This window comes from Coregonus lavaretus (assembly GCF_964263955.1).
Source record: "Coregonus lavaretus genome assembly, chromosome: 10".
NCBI lineage: Eukaryota > Metazoa > Chordata > Actinopteri > Salmoniformes > Salmonidae > Coregonus > Coregonus lavaretus.
In genome coordinates, this window is record NC_139997.1 from 12,048,325 (window position 1) to 12,067,475 (window position 19,151).

At 44.6% G+C, this 19,151-nt stretch overlaps 1 protein-coding gene across 3 annotated transcripts; it reads right to left on the reverse strand.

Moving 5' to 3' along the window:
* Positions 1–9,263: 9,263 nt before the first annotated feature.
* Positions 9,264–18,569, reverse strand: LOC311136065 (E3 ubiquitin-protein ligase KCMF1-like). Of its 3 annotated transcripts, none has more exons than XM_084170128.1 (7): positions 18,396–18,569; positions 15,494–15,661; positions 14,824–14,963; positions 14,430–14,531; positions 13,993–14,170; positions 13,279–13,567; positions 9,264–10,011 (listed from the first exon to the last, which is right to left on the reverse strand). In XM_084170128.1, exons 1-7 carry the CDS (start codon positions 18,409–18,411, stop codon positions 9,723–9,725), a joined length of 1,182 nt encoding a protein of 393 aa, XP_084026254.1. In that variant the 5' UTR covers positions 18,412–18,569; the 3' UTR covers positions 9,264–9,722. The 3 variants fall into 3 exon arrangements, with proteins under 3 accessions (XP_084026254.1, XP_084026255.1, XP_084026256.1); XM_084170129.1 differs by lacking the exon at positions 18,396–18,569 and adding an exon at positions 18,130–18,266; XM_084170130.1 differs by lacking the exons at positions 15,494–15,661; positions 18,396–18,569 and adding an exon at positions 15,452–15,483.
* Positions 18,570–19,151: the final 582 nt, after the last annotated feature.

The window sequence follows — 19,151 nt, forward strand, 5'->3', positions numbered from 1 at the left end:
TCGAACCCACTACCTTGGCGTTACAAGCGCCGTGCTCTACCAGCTGAGCTACAGAGGACCACACTTTTATTGTCCTCAGCACAAGGTTCACCTGTGTAATGATCATGCTGTTTAATCAGCCTCTTGATATGCTACACCTGTCAGGTGGATGGATTATCTTGGCAAAGGAGAAATTCTCACTAACAGTGATGTAAACTTTTTTGTGCACAAAATTTGAGATAAATAAGCTTTTTGTGCATATGGACAATTTCTGGGATCTCTTATTTCAGCTCATGAAACATTGGACCAACACTTTACATGTTGAGTTTATATTTTTGTTCAGTGTAGTTGATGATCCTTGTCCTATAAGCTATTGCAATGGTTAGGATCAGTTGTGAGAGTACCTTAAGTCTGATCCCCCATGTTGTACAGTAGAGCTGTGAGGCCTCCTGAACAGCTCCTATCAGGGATGTGATGACTTGGTAACTCTGACAGAGTTGAGGCAGATTATTTTTCTAAGTAAGAGGACCTACATACAGTATGTACCACTATATGATTACCTAAACAACTACCTATCAACTACCATCTCCCCTGCTTTTGACTGAATCTTCATGGTGATCATGCATTCCCTATGATGATGGGTCAATATGGAAAAGGACCATTAATGTCCCAGTGCTCTGCTAAGTGTGTCTGTATGTAAGGTGTTTCAAATCAGATTGTTTCTGCAGTGATATCAATGGAAAGTCTTTCTCTATCTCTATGATGTCTTTACTGGAGTAGGCTAAGGCCAGGATTCAATCCGGACCGCGGAAGATCCACGTTGTAGCGCAGTTGGCATTTAACGGTAATTTCCAATTGAGCCGACATCTGCAGTTTTTACCGCGCTAACTTGCATAGCCGAAAAGGGGCTATCGGATTGAATCTAGGCCTAACTCTTACTCATAAACATGAGCTCTACACTACCGTTTATCAGTGATAATACATAAGCTCCCAGTTCCCATAACCTTTGGCTTTTGATATGGAGATAATCCAGTGCATTAATGTTGCTGAGGCAATAGATTCACTTCATAATGCTCTTTAGTGAGTCAGAAGTGCACACCCAAAGTCCTATGCTTTGAGCCACTGTCAGTTCCATTGTTGTATTAGCACCATCATCACTGTTGCATTCTTCGCTGAACCCCACAAATATCTGCCCTCAGCTATGTTGGACTGTCTGCAACATAACGCTGAAAAAGCGTACATATTTGTTTGGCGACCATGGTCTGTCTTGACCAGTTCCAGTATTTAGTCCGTTCTCTATTATAGTCATGTGTGTCTGCTCTGAATAGTCTGAATCGCCTGTAGTCTGCATTCCATTCTGTACAGTTCTTATATTTGTCAAAATTAATAGTATGTTCTATAGTATATTCTGTTTCAAACAGGTACTTTGTCAAAAACGTGTGACAAAAATGTGTTATGGGCCACTGGCAATATGTAAATACAAATGTATTTGTGCTAAAAAAAAACACATGTATACTTTATTTGTGCTTGTTCATAATATCACTGAGAATACTATCACATTTTTTTGTGGAACTTTGGAACTCGAGAAGAGATTTCTTAAAACTGTATTTTCTCTATGAAGAAGGAACTAATTCAGTCCTATATCCCAGCTCACCCTGCTTTCCTATCTGGTGGAAGGACCATAGAGGTTATGACTGAGTGATGCTGTCTGTCTGTCTGTCTGTGAGAAGGCCATAGTGTCTAGGTCACCTGGAACGTCGAAGGACCAAATCCAGCGACCAGGTGAACCAATGGGGACGGAGGCCATCATTTCACCACCCAACCACTCATGTCTATCTCTGACTCTGGCCTATTGGTCTTCTTTCAGATTAATAACTGTGACTTCGCATCATGAATAATAGTATATTAATAATAGTATATTATTTTGAATGTAATCTAGAAGGGATGGGACCTTTTTTGAATGTAATCTATTTTGTAAATATGAAAAAGCATAATAGCATTTTTTTCATCCCTGTGCAGATAACATGTTTTACTTGCTGTCTGAATGTTGCGTGAGAGTCAGAGTGTATGCATTCATACGTTTGCGAGTGTCATGCCCCTGAGCTGCGGTGTGTGTATGTGTGTGTTTTTCTCCCAGCAGATTCAATCTCACCGCTTACGTGACAGTCAATTCTATCAATCAATTCTTTGTGCTTTGTGCTTTGTGCATCATGCAAGTAGCTTCTCTGCAGTTAATGGAATTGTTCCTTGTAACACTGTGCATTTAATAAAGGTGGTATGTCTTACAATAAGTCTCCTTTCAGAATGTCACTATGAGTAATACTTTACAATACCAATCTCAGGCATTATGTTCCGTGAGGTTGTGTACATCTAAATAATTAATAGAACACCAAGCTGATTGAATTTCATCTGAGATCTGGGCGTCTTTGTGCAGCTGTTCAATTGTTAGCAAGTCATGTGAAATCGTAAACCGGATATATGCCAAAAATATCTCATCAAATCAATTCACATGATATATTGCATGTAGGCTACCGACCTGCAGCAGAATTCAATAGCATGCTCCCAATCTATCATGGAATTGCTGGCAGAGGTCATTTCAGTCATTGTACCCCAGTAGCCACAATAGCCTCACCAGATCCATGCACCTCATAACTCACATTGATTTACTGCTCCTGCGCCACCATCAGGGTTGTGTTCATTATGGCACACCATAGCAAAACGTTTTTGCAACAGAAAACGAATACATGTTTTTTGTTCAGATAGTACATCCCTGGTAAGAACAGCTTTCTTCCATTTTGTGCCTACTGAATACGACCCAGCTCTCTGTTCTGTCTGATAGACAGGCAAAGTATATTAGCAGAGTGTTGATTGATACTTGATGTGTGCACCTGCCATTGCGTCTGGTGGCTATTTTAAAAGAACCAGCTCTTGCAGTTTTATGAAAGAAATTCCAAGGGCAACGTTGGGATCTAACAATAAACACAGTTAAGTGACAAAGGCAGCTGGCCCGTAGCAAAGGTCATGATACACAGTCGAATCAATACCAGTAGTGTTTGCTGAGCAGGATGCAGTGGTCCCTAGGCCAGTTCTTACATTTCCTCCCCAACTAGTTATAGTTAAGATTTGGGAATGGCAAATTATTCTCAGAGTAGTGCTTGGTCGATTTCATTAGGCACAAAACAGAGTGGAACGGGGAGGTTCTCTATCTGAACTTGCCCAATAAAAATAAAACTTGTTTTCCATTGCAAAACGTTTTGCTACAGTGTGCCCTAATGAACACGACCTTAGTTGCAGTCATTTAGGCCAGGATTCAATCAGATCAGCGGTCACCCGCATAAGCCGACAAACACATAGCTTTTCATTGCTCTTGTTTAGGCGTGTCGGAGGGTGAACTGTGATAGAGCTGTGAAGTCAACAAGCAGCTCCTGGCGTTACCTATTGCAGACAGTAGAAATCCCATGCAGCCGCGTTACACAAGTTCGAATACTGGAATGTGTGATGTAAACCTAATCTACACCTAAATCTATTTCTTTAAAACAATTTTAGTGTCATTATTTCTATATAACACTTTCTCGTTCTGAACTTCTGTGGTTTTCGTGACAATGACCACAAGAGCTCACCGATTTGACAGCTCCAACACGGTTACACCCCAAACACCGCCACAAAAAAAAATCTATGGAAAGCTACGAGTTTGTCGGCTGTCGCGGTTTACCACTTAGATTATTGAATCCTGGCCTTAGAATAGTGGACAGGATCTGTGCATTTGGAAAGTATTCAGAACCCTTGACTTTTTCCACATTTTGTTACGTTACAGCCTTATTCTAAAATTGATTTTTTTTTTTTACTAAAATATAACATTTACATACACTACCAGTCAAAAGTTTGGACACACCTACTCATTCAAGGGTTTTTCTTTATTTTTACATTGTAGAATAATAGTGAAGACATCAAAACTATTAAATAACACATATGCAATCATGTAGTAACCCAAAAAGTGATAAACAAATCAAAATATGTTTTATATTTGAGATTCTTCAAATAGCCACCCTTTGCCTTGATGACTGCTTTGCACACACTTGGCATTCTCTCAACCAGCTTCACCTGGAATGCTTTTCCAACAGTCTTGAAGGAGTTCCCACATACAGTGGGGAGAACAAGTATTTGATACACTGCCGATTTTGCAGGTTTTCCTACTTACAAAGCATGTAGAGGTCTGTAATTTTTATCATAGGTACACTTCAACTGTGAGAGACGGAATCTAAAACAAAAATCTAGAAAATCACATTGTATGATTTTTAAGTAATTAATTTGCATTTTATTGCATGACATAAGTATTTGATACATCAGAAAAGCAGAACTTAATATTTGGTACAGAAACCTTTGTTTGCAATTACAGAGATCATACGTTTCCTGTAGGTCTTGACCTTGCGTGCGCTGCATGATTTTAATCCATGACGGCGTAGTGTGTTACTAATGGTTTTCTTTGAGACTGTGGTCCCAGCTCTCTTCAGGTCATTGACCAGGTCCTGCCGTGTAGTTCTGGGCTGATCCCTCACCTTCCTCATGATCATTGATGCCCCACGAGGTGAGATCTTGCATGGAGCCCCAGACTGAGGGTGATTGATCGTTATCTTGAACTTCTTCCATTTTCTAATAATTGCGCCAACAGTTGTTGCCTTCTCACCAAGCTGCTTGCCTATTGTCCTGTAGCCCATCCCAGCCTTGTGCAGGTCTACAATTTTATCCCTGATGTCCTTACACAGCTCTCTGGTCTTGGCCATTGTGGAGAGGTTGGAGTCTGTTTGATTGAGTGTGTGGACAGGTGTCTTTTATACAGGTAACGAGTTCAAACAGGTGCAGTTAATACAGGTAATGAGTGGAGAACAGGAGGGCTTCTTAAAGAAAAACTAACAGGTCTGTGAGAGCCGGAATTCTTACTGGTTGGTAGGTGATCAAATACTTATGTCATGCAATAAAATGCAAATTAATTACTTAAAAATCATACAATGTGATTTTCTGGATTTTTGTTTTAGATTCCGTCTCTCACAGTTGAAGTGTACCTATGATAAAAATTACAGACCTCTACATGCTTTGTAAGTAGGAAAACCTGCAAAATCGGCAGTGTATCAAATACTTGTTCTCCCCACTGTATGCTGAGCACTTGTTGGCTGCTTTTCTTTCACTCTGCGGTCCGACTCATCCCAAACCATCTCAATTGGGTTGAGGTCGGGGGATTGTTGAGGCCAGATCATCTGATGCAGTACTCCATCACTCTCCTTCTTGGTCAAATAGCCCTTACACAGCCTGGAGGTGTGTTAGGTAATTGTCCTTTTGAAAAACAAATGATAGTCCCACTAAGCCCAAACCAGATGGGATGGCGTATCGCTGCAGAATGCTGTGGTAGCCATGCTTGTTAAGTGTGCCTTGAATTCTAAATAAATCACAGACAGTGTCACCAGCAAAGCACCCCCACACCATAACACATGCGGAGATCATCCGTTCAAAGACACAGTGGTTGGAACCAAAAATCTCAAATTTGGACTCCAGACCAAAGGACAAATTTCCACCAGCCTAATGTCCATTGCTTGTGTTTCTTGGCCCAAGCAAGTCTCTTCTTATTATTGTTGTCCTTTAGTAGTGGTTTCTTTGCAGCAATTCGACCATGAAGGCCTGATTCACACAGTCTCCTCTGAACAGTTGATGTTGAGATGTGTCTGTTACATGAACTCTGTGAAGCATTTATTTGGGCTGCAATTTCTGAGGCTGGTAACTCTAATGAACGTATCCTCTGCAGCAGAGGTAACTCTGGGTCTTCCTTTCCTGTGGCGGTCCTCATGAGAACCAGTTTCATCATAGCGCTTGATGGTTTTTGCGACTGCACTTGAAGAAACTTTCAAAGTTCCATATTGACTGACCTTCATGTCTTAAAGTAATGATGGACTGTCGTTTCTCTTTGCTTATTTGAGCTGTTCTTGCCATAATAGGGACTTGGTCTTTTACCAAATAAGGCTATCTTCTGTATACCCCCCTACCTTTCACAACACAACTGATTGGATCAAATGCATTAAGGAAATAAATTCCACAAATTAACTTTTAAGGCACACCTGTTAATTGAAATGCATTCCAGGTGACTACTTAATGAAGCTGGTTGAGAGAATGCCAAGAGTGTGCAAAGCTGTCATCAAGGCAAAGGGTGGCTATTTGAAGAAACTCAAATATATTTTGATTAGTTTAACAATTTTTTGGTTACTACATGATTCCATGTGTTATTTCATAGTTTTGATGTCTTCACTATTATTCTACAATGTAGAAAATAGTACAAATAAAGAAAAACCCTTGAATGAGTAGGTGTGTCCAAACTTTTGACTGGTACTGTAAGTATTCAGACCCTTTACGCAGTACTTTGTTGAAGCACCTTTTGCAGTGATTACAGCCTCAAGTCTTCCTGGGTATGATGCTACAAGCTTGGCACACCTGTATTTGGGGAGTTTATCCCATTCTTCTCTGCAGATCCTCTCAAGCTCTGTCAGGTTGGATGGGGGGCGTTGCTCCACAGCTATTTTCAGGTCTCTCCAGAGATGTTCGATCGGGTTCAAGTCCGGGATCTGGCTGGGCCACTCAAGGACATTCAGAGACTTGTCCCGAAACCACTCCTGCGTTGTCTTGGCTGTGTGCTTAGGGTCGTTGTCTTGTTGGAAGGTGAACCTTCACCCCAGTCTGAGGTCCTGAGCATTCTGGAGCAGGTTTTCATCAAGGATCTCTCTGTACTTTGCTCCGTTCATCTTTGCCTCGATCCTAACTAGTCTCCCAGTCCCTGCCGCTGAAAAACATCCCCACAGCATGATGCTGCCATCACCATGCTTCAGCGTAGGGATGGTGCCAGGTTTCCTCCAGACGTGACGCTTGGCAATCTTGGTTTCATCAGACCAGAGAATCTTGTTTCTCCGGGTCTGAGAGTCCTTTAGTTGGTTCCAAACTTCTTCCATTTAAGAATAATGGAGACTACTGTGTTCTTGGGGACCTTCAATGCTGCAGAACTTTTTTGGTACCCTTCCCAGATCTGTGCCTCGACACAATCCTGTCTTGGAGCTCTACGGACAATTCCTTTGACCTCATGACTTGGTCTTTGCTCTGACATTCACTGTCAACTGTGGGACCTTATATAGACAGGTGTGTGCCTTTCCAAATCATGTCCAATCAATTGAATGTACCACAGGTGGACTCCAATCAAGTTGTAGAAACATCTCAAGGATGATCAATGGAAACAGGATGCACCCGAGCTCAAATTCGAGTCTCATTGCAAAGGGTCTGAATACTTATGTAAATAAGATATTTGCATAATACATTTGCACACAAAAAATGAAAACCTGTTTTTGCTTTGTCATTATGGGGTATTTTGTGTAGATTGATGAGGGGAAAAAATTATTAAATCAATTTTAGAATAAGGCTGTAACGTAACAAAATGTGGAAAACATCAAGAGGTCTGAATACTTTCCGAATGCACTGTATGCCATGCAGGTAGAGTTGAGCACGGTTAGTATGTAGCTAGCTACTGTGTTTGAACAAATCTCTGTGTAGTATGCAGGTCCAGGGAAACAGCTGTCTACAGGCACAGCCTTGTTTGTAGGACATGGGTTGGGCTGTGTTCATATGCACCAGGGGCTATTTGTCTCCATAGTGAGTGCAGTGTGTTGCTCACTGCTCAGTCATACTAGTAGTAAAAAGGTGCAGCCATTGATGTGCATAGGTAGAGGTGAGAGGTCAAAGTACACAGGGTCCATTGTCCACTGGTCTTTAGGACCAGGGAAGTTGGTGCTGCACAGTAGTATTTTGTTGAGCCTTGTTTTTGTAACCCTGTTTGGTACACACCCAGTTAGATAAAATAACTCCTTAAAAAGGGATATTGCGAGATTTTGGCAATTAAGCCATTTTTCTACCTAAATACAATTTTAGATACTGTGGAGTATGCTACTTTACCTGTAGACGTCCAGTCATTGCCCAACTCTAGTTAGTATTGGCTCGCAAAACGACCTCTAACTTCCTTCATACTGCACGCAGAGACATAAAAATGGTATCCACAAGTTCACCTGACACTGGGAAGTAGAACATGGCTTACTTCCCAGAATCTCGCAGTATCCCTTTAAAGCCTAGCACATGGTGACCCATATACCCTTTTCACACTAGCAGACCGGAACCAAACTGTACTGGGTAAGGGTTGGATATTTTCCTTTTCACATTGTCCTTTCCAGCACAGTTCCAGCAACTATGGTGGATGCGTAATCAGGCCAGCTCAGTACAGCTTGGCTCGGCTCGGCTCAGTAGTGAAGAGCCCTATACAGTAGCCGAATAAGACATCATCACAAAGATCAAGAGGGAGGGGCTTGGTTTCATCAAAAGCTGTGCGCAGTTTATTGTAGTATTCTAAATGTACATTTAAAAAAACAAAGTCTGCCCATGTCCTAGAACCATTATGAAAGTTAACGCACAAATTCAATATACATCTCATTGTATTTTACATAGAGGATAAGAGTATAGGCATGGCGGTGGCATGATTCATTACAAGGCTTAAAAGAATCAGAGAAACAAAAAGAATAAATAGAAGGTGCTATCCTTACCTGAAATAAAAATAAAAATGTGGAAAAAAAATTTTTTCTGTCAAACAAAAAACAATGCCTGCAATGTGGAAAGTCTCGAGCTCCCCTTCCTCAACAAAGAAAGTAATACAAATTAACTTAGGGAGTCTGGGCCTACAGAAGCAGAGAGATGGAGAAGAGTAGAGTGCGATCGATGAGAATGGGAGACTAGTTCTTCTGTACAGGTGCATAAATTAGAAACAACATCTGGTGGTTACACACAGCTTGTCACTAAAACATCAACATCTAGGAAAAATGTTTTTCTGCTCCTAGTATTGTATTATTTTATCTGCTATGTGAATGCAGACGTCTCGAGTTTCTCTTGAGTTTTGCCGTTAGTGCAGCAAGTTGTTGTTATATTCAGACGATGTCACAGAGAGGGAAGGACCAACCGGAGCTGAGAGATAAACACATTGCATTGTTTTCTTTTTAAAGCTACTGCAGATTCCAATAGGTAGTGTTTTTCTATTTAAAATAAAACAAAAAGTATTGACGTTTTTTTGCGATATTACATTTTTCTGAAAAACTCAATTATGTTTCAAGTAACCGTTTAAAATGGTTGACGAGAGAAAGCTTTGGGATATTTTTTTCTCTCCCTTTTTAATGATGAGGTCATTAAAAGTCATGCACGCTCCAAAGAACCTCATGCAGTAGTTTACCATCCAAGCACTTTTTATTTGTTAAGTCATAAATACACACAGCAGCTTCACCATTTGGTGTCTGATTCCTCTTCAGGTTTTGAATGTGGGGTATTTATAAGGAGAGCCTTTTGCATGAGAACAGGAAGAGAGATCTGCCACGTCTACCTAATGCTTACCTGCTAAAGGAAAAAAATAGTTATGTGGAACTGATTATCAACATTTGATATATATTTATATATATTGATTTATTTTCTCTCAATCTCTCGCTTGGCGCTGCACACTCATCCACTTGCACTTTCCCCAATCGCTCCCACTCTACTTTTTTATGGTTGTACACAAATGTAACAAAGGTGACAGGCCTGAAATTACAATCACCAAAAAACAAACCCAAAAACAGCCTGCTGCCCCGCCCGCCCGTCACTGGCAGTGGCAGCACAGAGGACAAAGTCTGCGTGGTGCTGGGATTACATCAAAGAGGAGGCGGTGGAGGTTCCTTAGAGCTCCTACAGCTGCTGTTGTAACCGCCAGTACCACTCTCCCTGAGGATGAGGTTCTCCAGGGCCACGTCTAAAGGCATGATATCCACGCAGCCCATGGCCCCGAAGCTGGCAAAGTCTCGCCGCTCATCCTCGTCCGAAGAGGAGCTCTCCTCGCGCATCAGCGTGCTCAGCAGCAGCTCCTGGACAAACAGGCTGCGGTCGGCACGCTCACCCTCCAGCGCCTGCCGCTCCACCTCCGACATCTTGGGCTCATTCAACCTGTAGGAGGACAGAGAGGAGGGTACCTGGTTAACACAGACCAGAGGGACTACGTGGAGGAAGTGGGAGTGCAGAGTGATGGGAGAGATGGTTCTAGGTAGTGGGAGAAGAGACCTGGGTAGGCCTGTGGGTGCTGAGAGAACAGACTGTGAGGTGGGAGACACCACGTAGGGGGGTGGGAGACACCACGTAGGGGGGTGGGAGACACCATGTCTGTGGGAGACACCATGTAGGGGGGTGAAGACACCATGTCTATGGGAGATACCATGTAGGGGGGTGGAAGACACCATGTCTGTGGGAGATACCATGTAGCGGGGTGGAAGACACCATGTCTGTGGGAGAAACCATGTAGCGGGGTGGGAGACACCATGTTTGTGGGGTGGGAGACACCACGTAGGGGGGTGGGAGACACCACGTAGGGGGGGTGGGAGACACCATGTCTGTGGGAGATAACATGTAGGGGGGTGGGAGACACCACGTAGGGGGGTGGGAGACACCATGTCTGTGGGAGACACCATGTAGGGGGGTGAAGACACCATGTCTTTGGGAGATACCATGTAGCGGGGTGAAGACACCATGTCTTTGGGAGATACCATGTAGCGGGGTGAAGACGCCATGTCTGTGGGAGATACCATTTAGCGGGGTTGAAGACACCATGTCTGTGGGAGATACCATATAGCAGGGTGGAAGACACCATGTCTGTGGGAGACACCATGTAGGGGGGTGAAGACACCATGTCTTTGTGAGATACCATGTAGAGGGAAGGGAGACACCATGTCTGTGGGAGATACCATGTAGGGGGGTGGGAGATACCATGTAGAGGGTTGGGAGACACCATGTAGAGGGGTGGGAGACACCATGTAGAGGGGTGGGAGACACCATGTAGAGGGGTGGGAGACACCATGTCGAGGGGTGGGAGACACCATGTCGAGGGGTGGGAGACACCATGTCGAGGGGTGGGAGACACCATGTCTGTGGGAGACATCATGTAGCGGGTGGAAGACACCATGTCTTTGGGAGACACCATGTAGGGGGGTGGGAGACACCATGTCTGTGGGAGACACCATGTAGGGGGGTGGAAGACACCATGTCTGTGGGAGATACCATGTAGGGGGGTGGGAGACACAATGTCTGTGGGAGATAACATGTAGGGGGGGGTGGGAGATACCATGTAGCGGGTGGAAGACACCATGTCTTTGGGAGATACCATGTAGGGGGGTGGGAGACACCATGTAGGGGGGTGGAAGAGACCATGTCTGTGTGAGACACCATGTAGGGGGGTGGAAGAGACCATGTCTGTGGGAGACACCATGTAGGGGGGTGAAAGACACCATGTCTTTGGGAGATACCATGTAGAGGGGTGAGAGACACCATGTCTGTGTGAGACACCATGTAGGGGGGTGAAGACACCATGTCTTTGGGAGATACCATGTAGCGGGCTGAAGACACCATGTCTGTGGGAGACACCATGTAGGGGGTTCTGGGAGACACCATGTCTGTGGGAGATACCATGTAGCAGGGTGAAGACACCATGTCTGTGGGAGACACCATGTAGGGGGGTGGAAGACACCATGTCTGTGGGAGATACCATGTAGGGGGGTGGGAGACACAATGTCTGTGGGAGATAACATGTAGGGGGGGGTGGGAGATACCATGTCTTTGGGAGATACCATGTAGGGGGGTGGGAGACACAATGTCTGTGGGAGATACCATGTAGGGGGAGGTGGGGTATACCATGTAGCGGGTGGAAGACACCATGTAGGGGGGTGGGAGAGACCATGTCTGTGGGAGACACCATGTAGGGGGGTGAAAGACACCATGTCTGTGGGAGACACCATGTAGGGGGGTGAAGACACTATGTCTGTGGGAGACACCATGTAGGGGGGTGGGAGACACCATGTCTGTGGGAGATACCATGTAGGGGGGTGGAAGACATCATGATTGTGGAAGATATCATGTAGGGGGGTGGGAGACACCATGTCTTTGGGAGAAACCATGTAGGGGGGTGGGAGATACCATGTAGCAGGGTGAAGACACCATGTCTGTGGGAGACACCATGTAGGGGGGTGGAAGACACCATGTCTGTGGGAGATACCATGTAGGGGGGTGGGAGACACAATGTCTGTGGGAGATAACATGTAGGGGGGGTGGGAGATACCATGTAGCGGGTGGAAGACACCGTGTCTTTGGGAGATACCATGTAGGGGGGTGGGACACACCATATAGGGGGGGTGGAAGAGACCATGTCTGTGGGAGATACCATGTAGGGGGGTGGAATACATCATGACTGTGGGAGATATCATGTAGGGGGGTGGGAGACACCATGTCTGTGGGAGATACCATGTAGGGGGGTGGGAGACAATGTCTTTGGGAGATACCATGTAGAGGGGTGGGAGACACCATGTCTGTGGGAGATACCATGTAGGGGGGTGGGAGATACCATGTAGGGGGGTGGGAGATACCATGTCTGTGGGGTGGGAGACACCACGTAGGTGGGTGGGAGACACCACGTAGGGGGTCTGAATACTTATGTAAATAAGATATTTGCATAAACACATTTGCACACAAAAAATGAAAACCTGTTTTTGCTTTGTCATTATGGGGTATTTTGTGTAGATTGATGAGGGGAAAAAATTATTAAATCAATTTTAGAATAAGGCTGTAACGTAACAAAATGTGGAAAACATCAAGAGGTCTGAATACTTTCCGAATGCACTGTATGCCATGCAGGTAGAGTTGAGCACGGTTAGTATGTAGCTAGCTACTGTGTTTGAACAAATCTCTGTGTAGTATGCAGGTCCAGGGAAACAGCTGTCTACAGGCACAGCCTTGTTTGTAGGACATGGGTTGGGCTGTGTTCATATGCACCAGGGGCTATTTGTCTCCATAGTGAGTGCAGTGTGTTGCTCACTGCTCAGTCATTCTAGTAGTAAAAAGGTGCAGCCATTGATGTGCATAGGTAGAGGTGAGAGGTCAAAGTACACAGGGTCCATTGTCCACTGGTCTTTAGGACCAGGGAAGTTCGTGCTGCACAGTAGTGAAAAAATGAAAACCTGTTTTTGCTTTGTCATTATGGGGTATTTTGTGTAGATTGATGAGGGGAAAAAATTATTAAATCAATTTTAGAATAAGGCTGTAACGTAACAAAATGTGGAAAACATCAAGAGGTCTGAATACTTTCCTGAGATGTCAAGTCTGCAGAGCCTTGATCCATTTATAAAAACAGTAAAGTAAGTAGAAGGCTCTGTCCACGAGTAGACAACTCACCGTGTGAGCAGGAACTGGGAGCTGTGGGAGGCCATAGAATTGCTCTCGGCCACGCCGGCAGAGTTGGCGACGGCGCTGGGCTGTGGGATGGTGGCGCTGATGTTGCCGCCGGGGTTAGAGCGTCGTGTGGCGTTCCTGGCCGTCTCCAGCTGCTGCCGGGCCACCTGGGCCTGCTGGCGCTCCAGCTGCAGCTGCATCTGTAACTGCTGCAGCTGAGACGCAGACGGGCCTGACGAGTTGAGCTGGCCGCCCGCCGAGCGCCGCACGCCCGACAGCTGAGACAATAGCTCTGTGGGAATGGGGAGGGGAGACAGATGAAGTGAAGTGTTTGAGTTTCTTTTGGTGACAGTCAAATGAACATTCTCCAGTATAGACAGGTTGGTGGGAGACACCATACTACTGTAGGGGAGTCACAGAGCTTTTGACAAGAGACATTACACTGTGTTTGCAGGTTATACGACATTGGAGACAGGAGCCATGCAGTCTCATGGAGAGATAAAAGAAGTGAAATGAATAGTCAAATGACTCCATGAGTAACCAAGTAAAACAGACTGTAGTCTACACCGACAGGGCCAGTTCTACCCAAATACCCAGCACATAGGAGCCACAAGAGGGGAGAAACTATACATTCTCTTATCCATTTCTATGAGGAAGAGCCTGTTTGCAATTATACTGACAGACAGACAGACTGGTCAGACCAGGTGCACTGCTCACCTGCTATGGGGTCCATGGCTTCCCTGTTACTGGGGGAGTAAGAGGAGCTCTGTGAAGAGGAGAGCCCCCCGGTGGAGCTGCTAGTAAAGTGCATGTTGGTCCTGCGTGCCCTAGGACCGCCCAGCCCGCGACCATGGTGGAACATCCGACGCACGTGCCGGACGCCACTGGACTCATCGTAAACACAGTGGGTTAAGGAGCACAGATCAAGGGGTTCGCTAGTAACTGGAATAATCACATCCACAGAGGTGTATAGTAATTACATCCACAGAGGTGTATAGTAATCACATCCACAGAGGTGTATAGTAATCACATCCACAGAGGTGTATAGTAATCACATCCACAGAGGTGTATACACTCAGAGGCAGGTAGGCACACATACACACACACACACACACACACACACACACACAGAGTAGAGCTGCGTAAAAGGATATTAAGTCTCTAGGTGCTCGGTGTTCAAGTGTGAGATGAGCAGCAAAGTCGTCAGTCACATGATTGGGGTCCCCGCCCGGCAACGCAGCACATATTGGACAGATCTGAAATGAAGAAAGCAGTAAGCACCCTCTGGATATATTCAACTGACCATTCACAAGCATCAGTTGTAAAAAATAATTATTTGAGAATTGCATTACTGCTTCCATGAGCCCTGGAATCCAAGTTGGATGTATGAGATGTCATTGGATGCAATGTTTCCCCTAGAAACATTATATTGAAACCAATGGAGGCCACATTTTTTCAGGCAGAAGGGTAACAGAGCAAGACTGAGGGACCAGACTCTCCTGTCTTAGTGAAGCTAGATGAAACACTAGGATGATATCCCCCACTTACCACCTCTGTGGAAGTCTCTGCATGCTCTGAGGTGACATGCTCCTGTAGGGATGTCTCTGTGTAGCCCATTTTACCACAGTACGGACAGGAAAAGCTCTGGGGCTGCTCTACTGAGAAAGCCTCGCCGCCGTAATACAGGTCTGCAAAGCAAAACAATCCACACCACCATCACCATAACACAACAAACGTCTTATATCAAATAATAATCATATTGAATTTGTAGAGCACATTTCACATGCTCAACGCGCATAAGGTAGAAAACAAAGACAAAAAATTTTTTTTATATATATATATATATATATATATCTCACCACGCAAATACACTGAAAGCAGAAGGATCATCAAAAATCTAATGACCTGACCAGGAAGAACTACAAGACAGCCCTGCTGGGCCACCTGACCAGGAAGAACTTCAAGATAGCCCTGCTGGGTCACGTGGTCAGGAAAAAAACTCCTGTCCCTTCTCATAATGTAACATGTTTAATCTGCGTGTCATCCTTACCAAAGTCTACCCTGGTTAATATACACTGCGTGGCGTGCTTACCAAAGTCTACCCTGGTTAATATACACTGCGTGGCGTGCTTACCAAAGTCTACCCTGGTTAATATACACTGCATGGCGTGCTTACCAAAGTCTATCCTGGTTAATATACACTGCATGGCGTGCTTACCAAAGTCTATCCTGGTTAATATACACTGCATGGCGTGCTCCGACGTGTGTCTTGTTGTGGTGGCTCCGCTCTCGTAGCACGACGCGCACAGGTCGTAGTCGTAGCAAATTAAACACTTGTACCGGCGCCCTCTGAAGTTCCCTTTTAAACACGCGTCACAGCTCACACCTGCAAAACAAGGGGGAGGATTGAATGTCAAAATGTATAGACTAATTGCCCATTAGCGTTGTGTCATAGGACACTGTGTGCAGACAATCAGAAAGAGAGAAAGAAAGATTACTGTCTGGTCCTACGCTGGCTGACCCTCATCAGCATGTGCTTGGCATTGGCACTTATCCACAAATGCGAATGGAGAGGAATTTTTCTAATCCACCGAATGTCAATAGCAAGTCATTAACGAATGCTGTGTGTAACTGGCTAGCACAGAATAATAGGGGCCCATCTTATCCGGTTCTCATGCATTTGTACGCATGATTTTGCATTTGTTGTTGCTTGGGCAATAAATGCAAACGCAAAACAGACCTTTAGATCACAATGCAGTAAATTAAGCAGGCCTAAACAGCAGATGGACAGGCAAGAGATGATCAGGAGAACAGAAACAGTGTATAGACAAAGTGACAATTAAAGAAACATAAAAGACACCAAACTGTCCTCTAGCTGTCCCTCCGTGGTTTTTCTCTATCATCATATCAAGTGGTGGATTGCTGTGCTACTGTACTGATACACACATGGTCATTTCCTCCTTCAGACAGGCACTATGTAAACTGCTATAACCACCACCTCCACTTTGATACTGCTGCTGATATGAGACCATTTCACCGCTGTCATAAAGCCAAGGCATTTGACACATGTCCCTCCTTCGGCCACTGACAAAGCCAGATACAAAGTAGTGAAACTGAAAAAGGTTAGGCTATGCTGCTGTTCATTGCTCACATTTAGGGTGTGTTCGTAAATTCACTCTGGAGTGCCAGAGTGCGCTCTGGGTGATCGTAAATTCAGAGAGTTGTCAGATTGTCCATTCGTAAATTCAGAGCGTTGTCAGATTGTCCCGTTTGTAAATTGAGAGCGGTTCGCTCTTGGAGCGTTCAGCGCGCACACTGGACGCTCTGGCCGAGGGGTAGGGTTGATCCGAGCGTTCTGACCTCACAACGGCAGTCAAGCATCCAAGCTAACTGGCTAAAGTTGGCTAGCTTGCTAGCTACTTCCAGACACAAATGAGAGAACACCTCACTGACAATTGTACTCGCCCTAGCTGAGCTGGTTAGGCTGTTTTCATGTTATCTAAGGCAGGGTTTCCCAAACTTGGTCCTGGTCCTGCCTCCCCCCCAAAATGTGCACTCCACTCAGGGGGGTGGGGCCCCAGGACCGAGTTTGGGAAACCCTGATATAGAGCGTTGGTGTGCTGCTGGCAACAATTTAATTACGTTTTTTTGCCGACGTTTACTGACAACAGTCATATTCAACGGGTGTTGCGCGTTCGTAGATTCATCAGTTATTCTGCGCTCTGGCATACTCAGACGAGAGTGCTCTGAAATTGGAGTAGATAGACAGAATTAATTTACGAACACACCCAGTCAGACATTTCTGAGAACTTCTGTACTGATCTATCATTCAATTGTCTGGATTCTCCAAATTCTCAAATTGAGAATCTGCCCTTGCAGGATAACACAACAGCACTTGACTTTCCATCCTTGATGACAACAAAGCACTAATGGAATAAAACACCCCTTGCTACACTCTCAAGTGGTTTTCAGAGGCCTGGTGTCTGTCACACCTAAAGGTGTGCTGTTTAGGAAAACATTCTACTTGGAACCTGTATGTCATTTTGATAAAGCTATGGAGGGACAGCGAGACAGAGAACACTTTCACCATACACTGACTTCATGACAGGCCTTCATATGTGCACAGATCCTTAGTTAGCTAACGTTATAGGAAAAAGATCCAGACCTGGCTAGTCATCCAGACCTAATATGACACAGTCCAACAAGTGTAGCAAGCCAGACAGAGATGTCTAAGTAGATATCATCAAGTAGGTTAAGACCGGGTGTTCTCCAAAACCGTGCTCTAACAGGGTTAACTTAGCTAGCTAACATCAGCTGATTATACTAGTTAACGTTAGTTAGCTAGCATACTCTACGGATCCAATAAGTTAGCTTACTAGCTAATGAATTTCACCAGAATACCGGTAGTTAGATAACGTGAATTAAGTGAAGGTAGAAGACGGTTAGCTAGATAGTTAGCTGGCTAGCTGCCTAGTTAGGTTTGGGCCACTGTGACTGAGGCCTCAAACTACCTTGATGACAGTGCATTCAGTGATCAAACCCTTCTTGGGTGGCATGGAGTATTTCAGCACAAAGTCCAGTTAAATAACCAGTTAACTAACTACCTACGAAAACAATATATGTGGCCATACCAACACACACCACGTATTCACCCTTCCTAAAAAAGATGCCAGCCTGGACACTCAACTACTAGGCTAACGACGTTGTCATTGAAGAAAGCTAGCTAGCTAACATCCTGGCTATAGCAACTGACTGTCGGACCATCAGTTTAGCTAGCTAGGTAGATAGTTAGCAAGCTACCTAGCATGAGCGAACTCGCTTGAATAAGAAAAGGTCGCTCAATAAAAGTATTACTTATTTGAAACATGACTGTTCATAAATCCGGAGACTGTCGTTAACAAGAATTAGCCTGGTTCTAATCAGCAATCTACTCAGTAATCAGGAGGTTGAGAAAATTCATGGTGGCCGCCATCATGAGCCATGTCCAATGCATTGCAATACAAAACATGGCAACCCACTGACCAACCCTAGGAAGCTAATGTTAGCTTTCTAGCTAGCTACCTAGTTAGCAAGCTTCAGTGCTCAGTCTGCGACGCTATGGACGTCTATTTTTCACATACCCTCATGTCGGGACATCCTACAGACGATGACACAGCCCCCTCCTCGGCCTCCCTGGCACGGATCACGCGGAAAATATACAGCTATTGAGGGATAAACCTGGGGCTCTATTTCGTATTTTCTCTTTAAGATGGATCCTTAGCTTACAGTTCTCTGCTTCCCCCTCCCTGGCTGTCACGAAGAAGTACATTGACAGAGCATTCGCAGTCTGCTGAAGAAACACTAGGGGGTGCCCTTCACAATAATGTGGTAGTTCAACTGAAGAGGGTAAAAACAAATATCAGCCCATAAAAATAGAATCCATCTTATGATTCAGCCACTGTAATCCAAATTTGAGACAAGAAAGCTATTTACCCAATGACTAGTTTGTTGTAAAAATAAAAATAAAAAAAGTACGTGTATATGTATATATATATATTTATATACTATATATACAAAAGTATGTGGACACCCCTTCAAATTAGTGGATTCGGCTATTTCAGCCATACCCGTTGCTGACAGGTGTATAAAATCGAGCACACAGCCATGCAATCTCCATAGACAAACATTGGCAGTAGAATGGCCCGTACTGAAGAGCTCAGTGACTTTCAACCTGGCACCGTCATAGGATGCCACCTTTCCAACAAGTCAGTTCATCACATTTCTGCCCTGCTAGAGCTGCTCCGGTCAACTGTAAATGCTGTTATTGTGAAGTGTAAATGTCTAGATTGTGAAGTGTAAATGTCTAGGAGCAACAACGGCTCAGCTGCGAAGTGGTA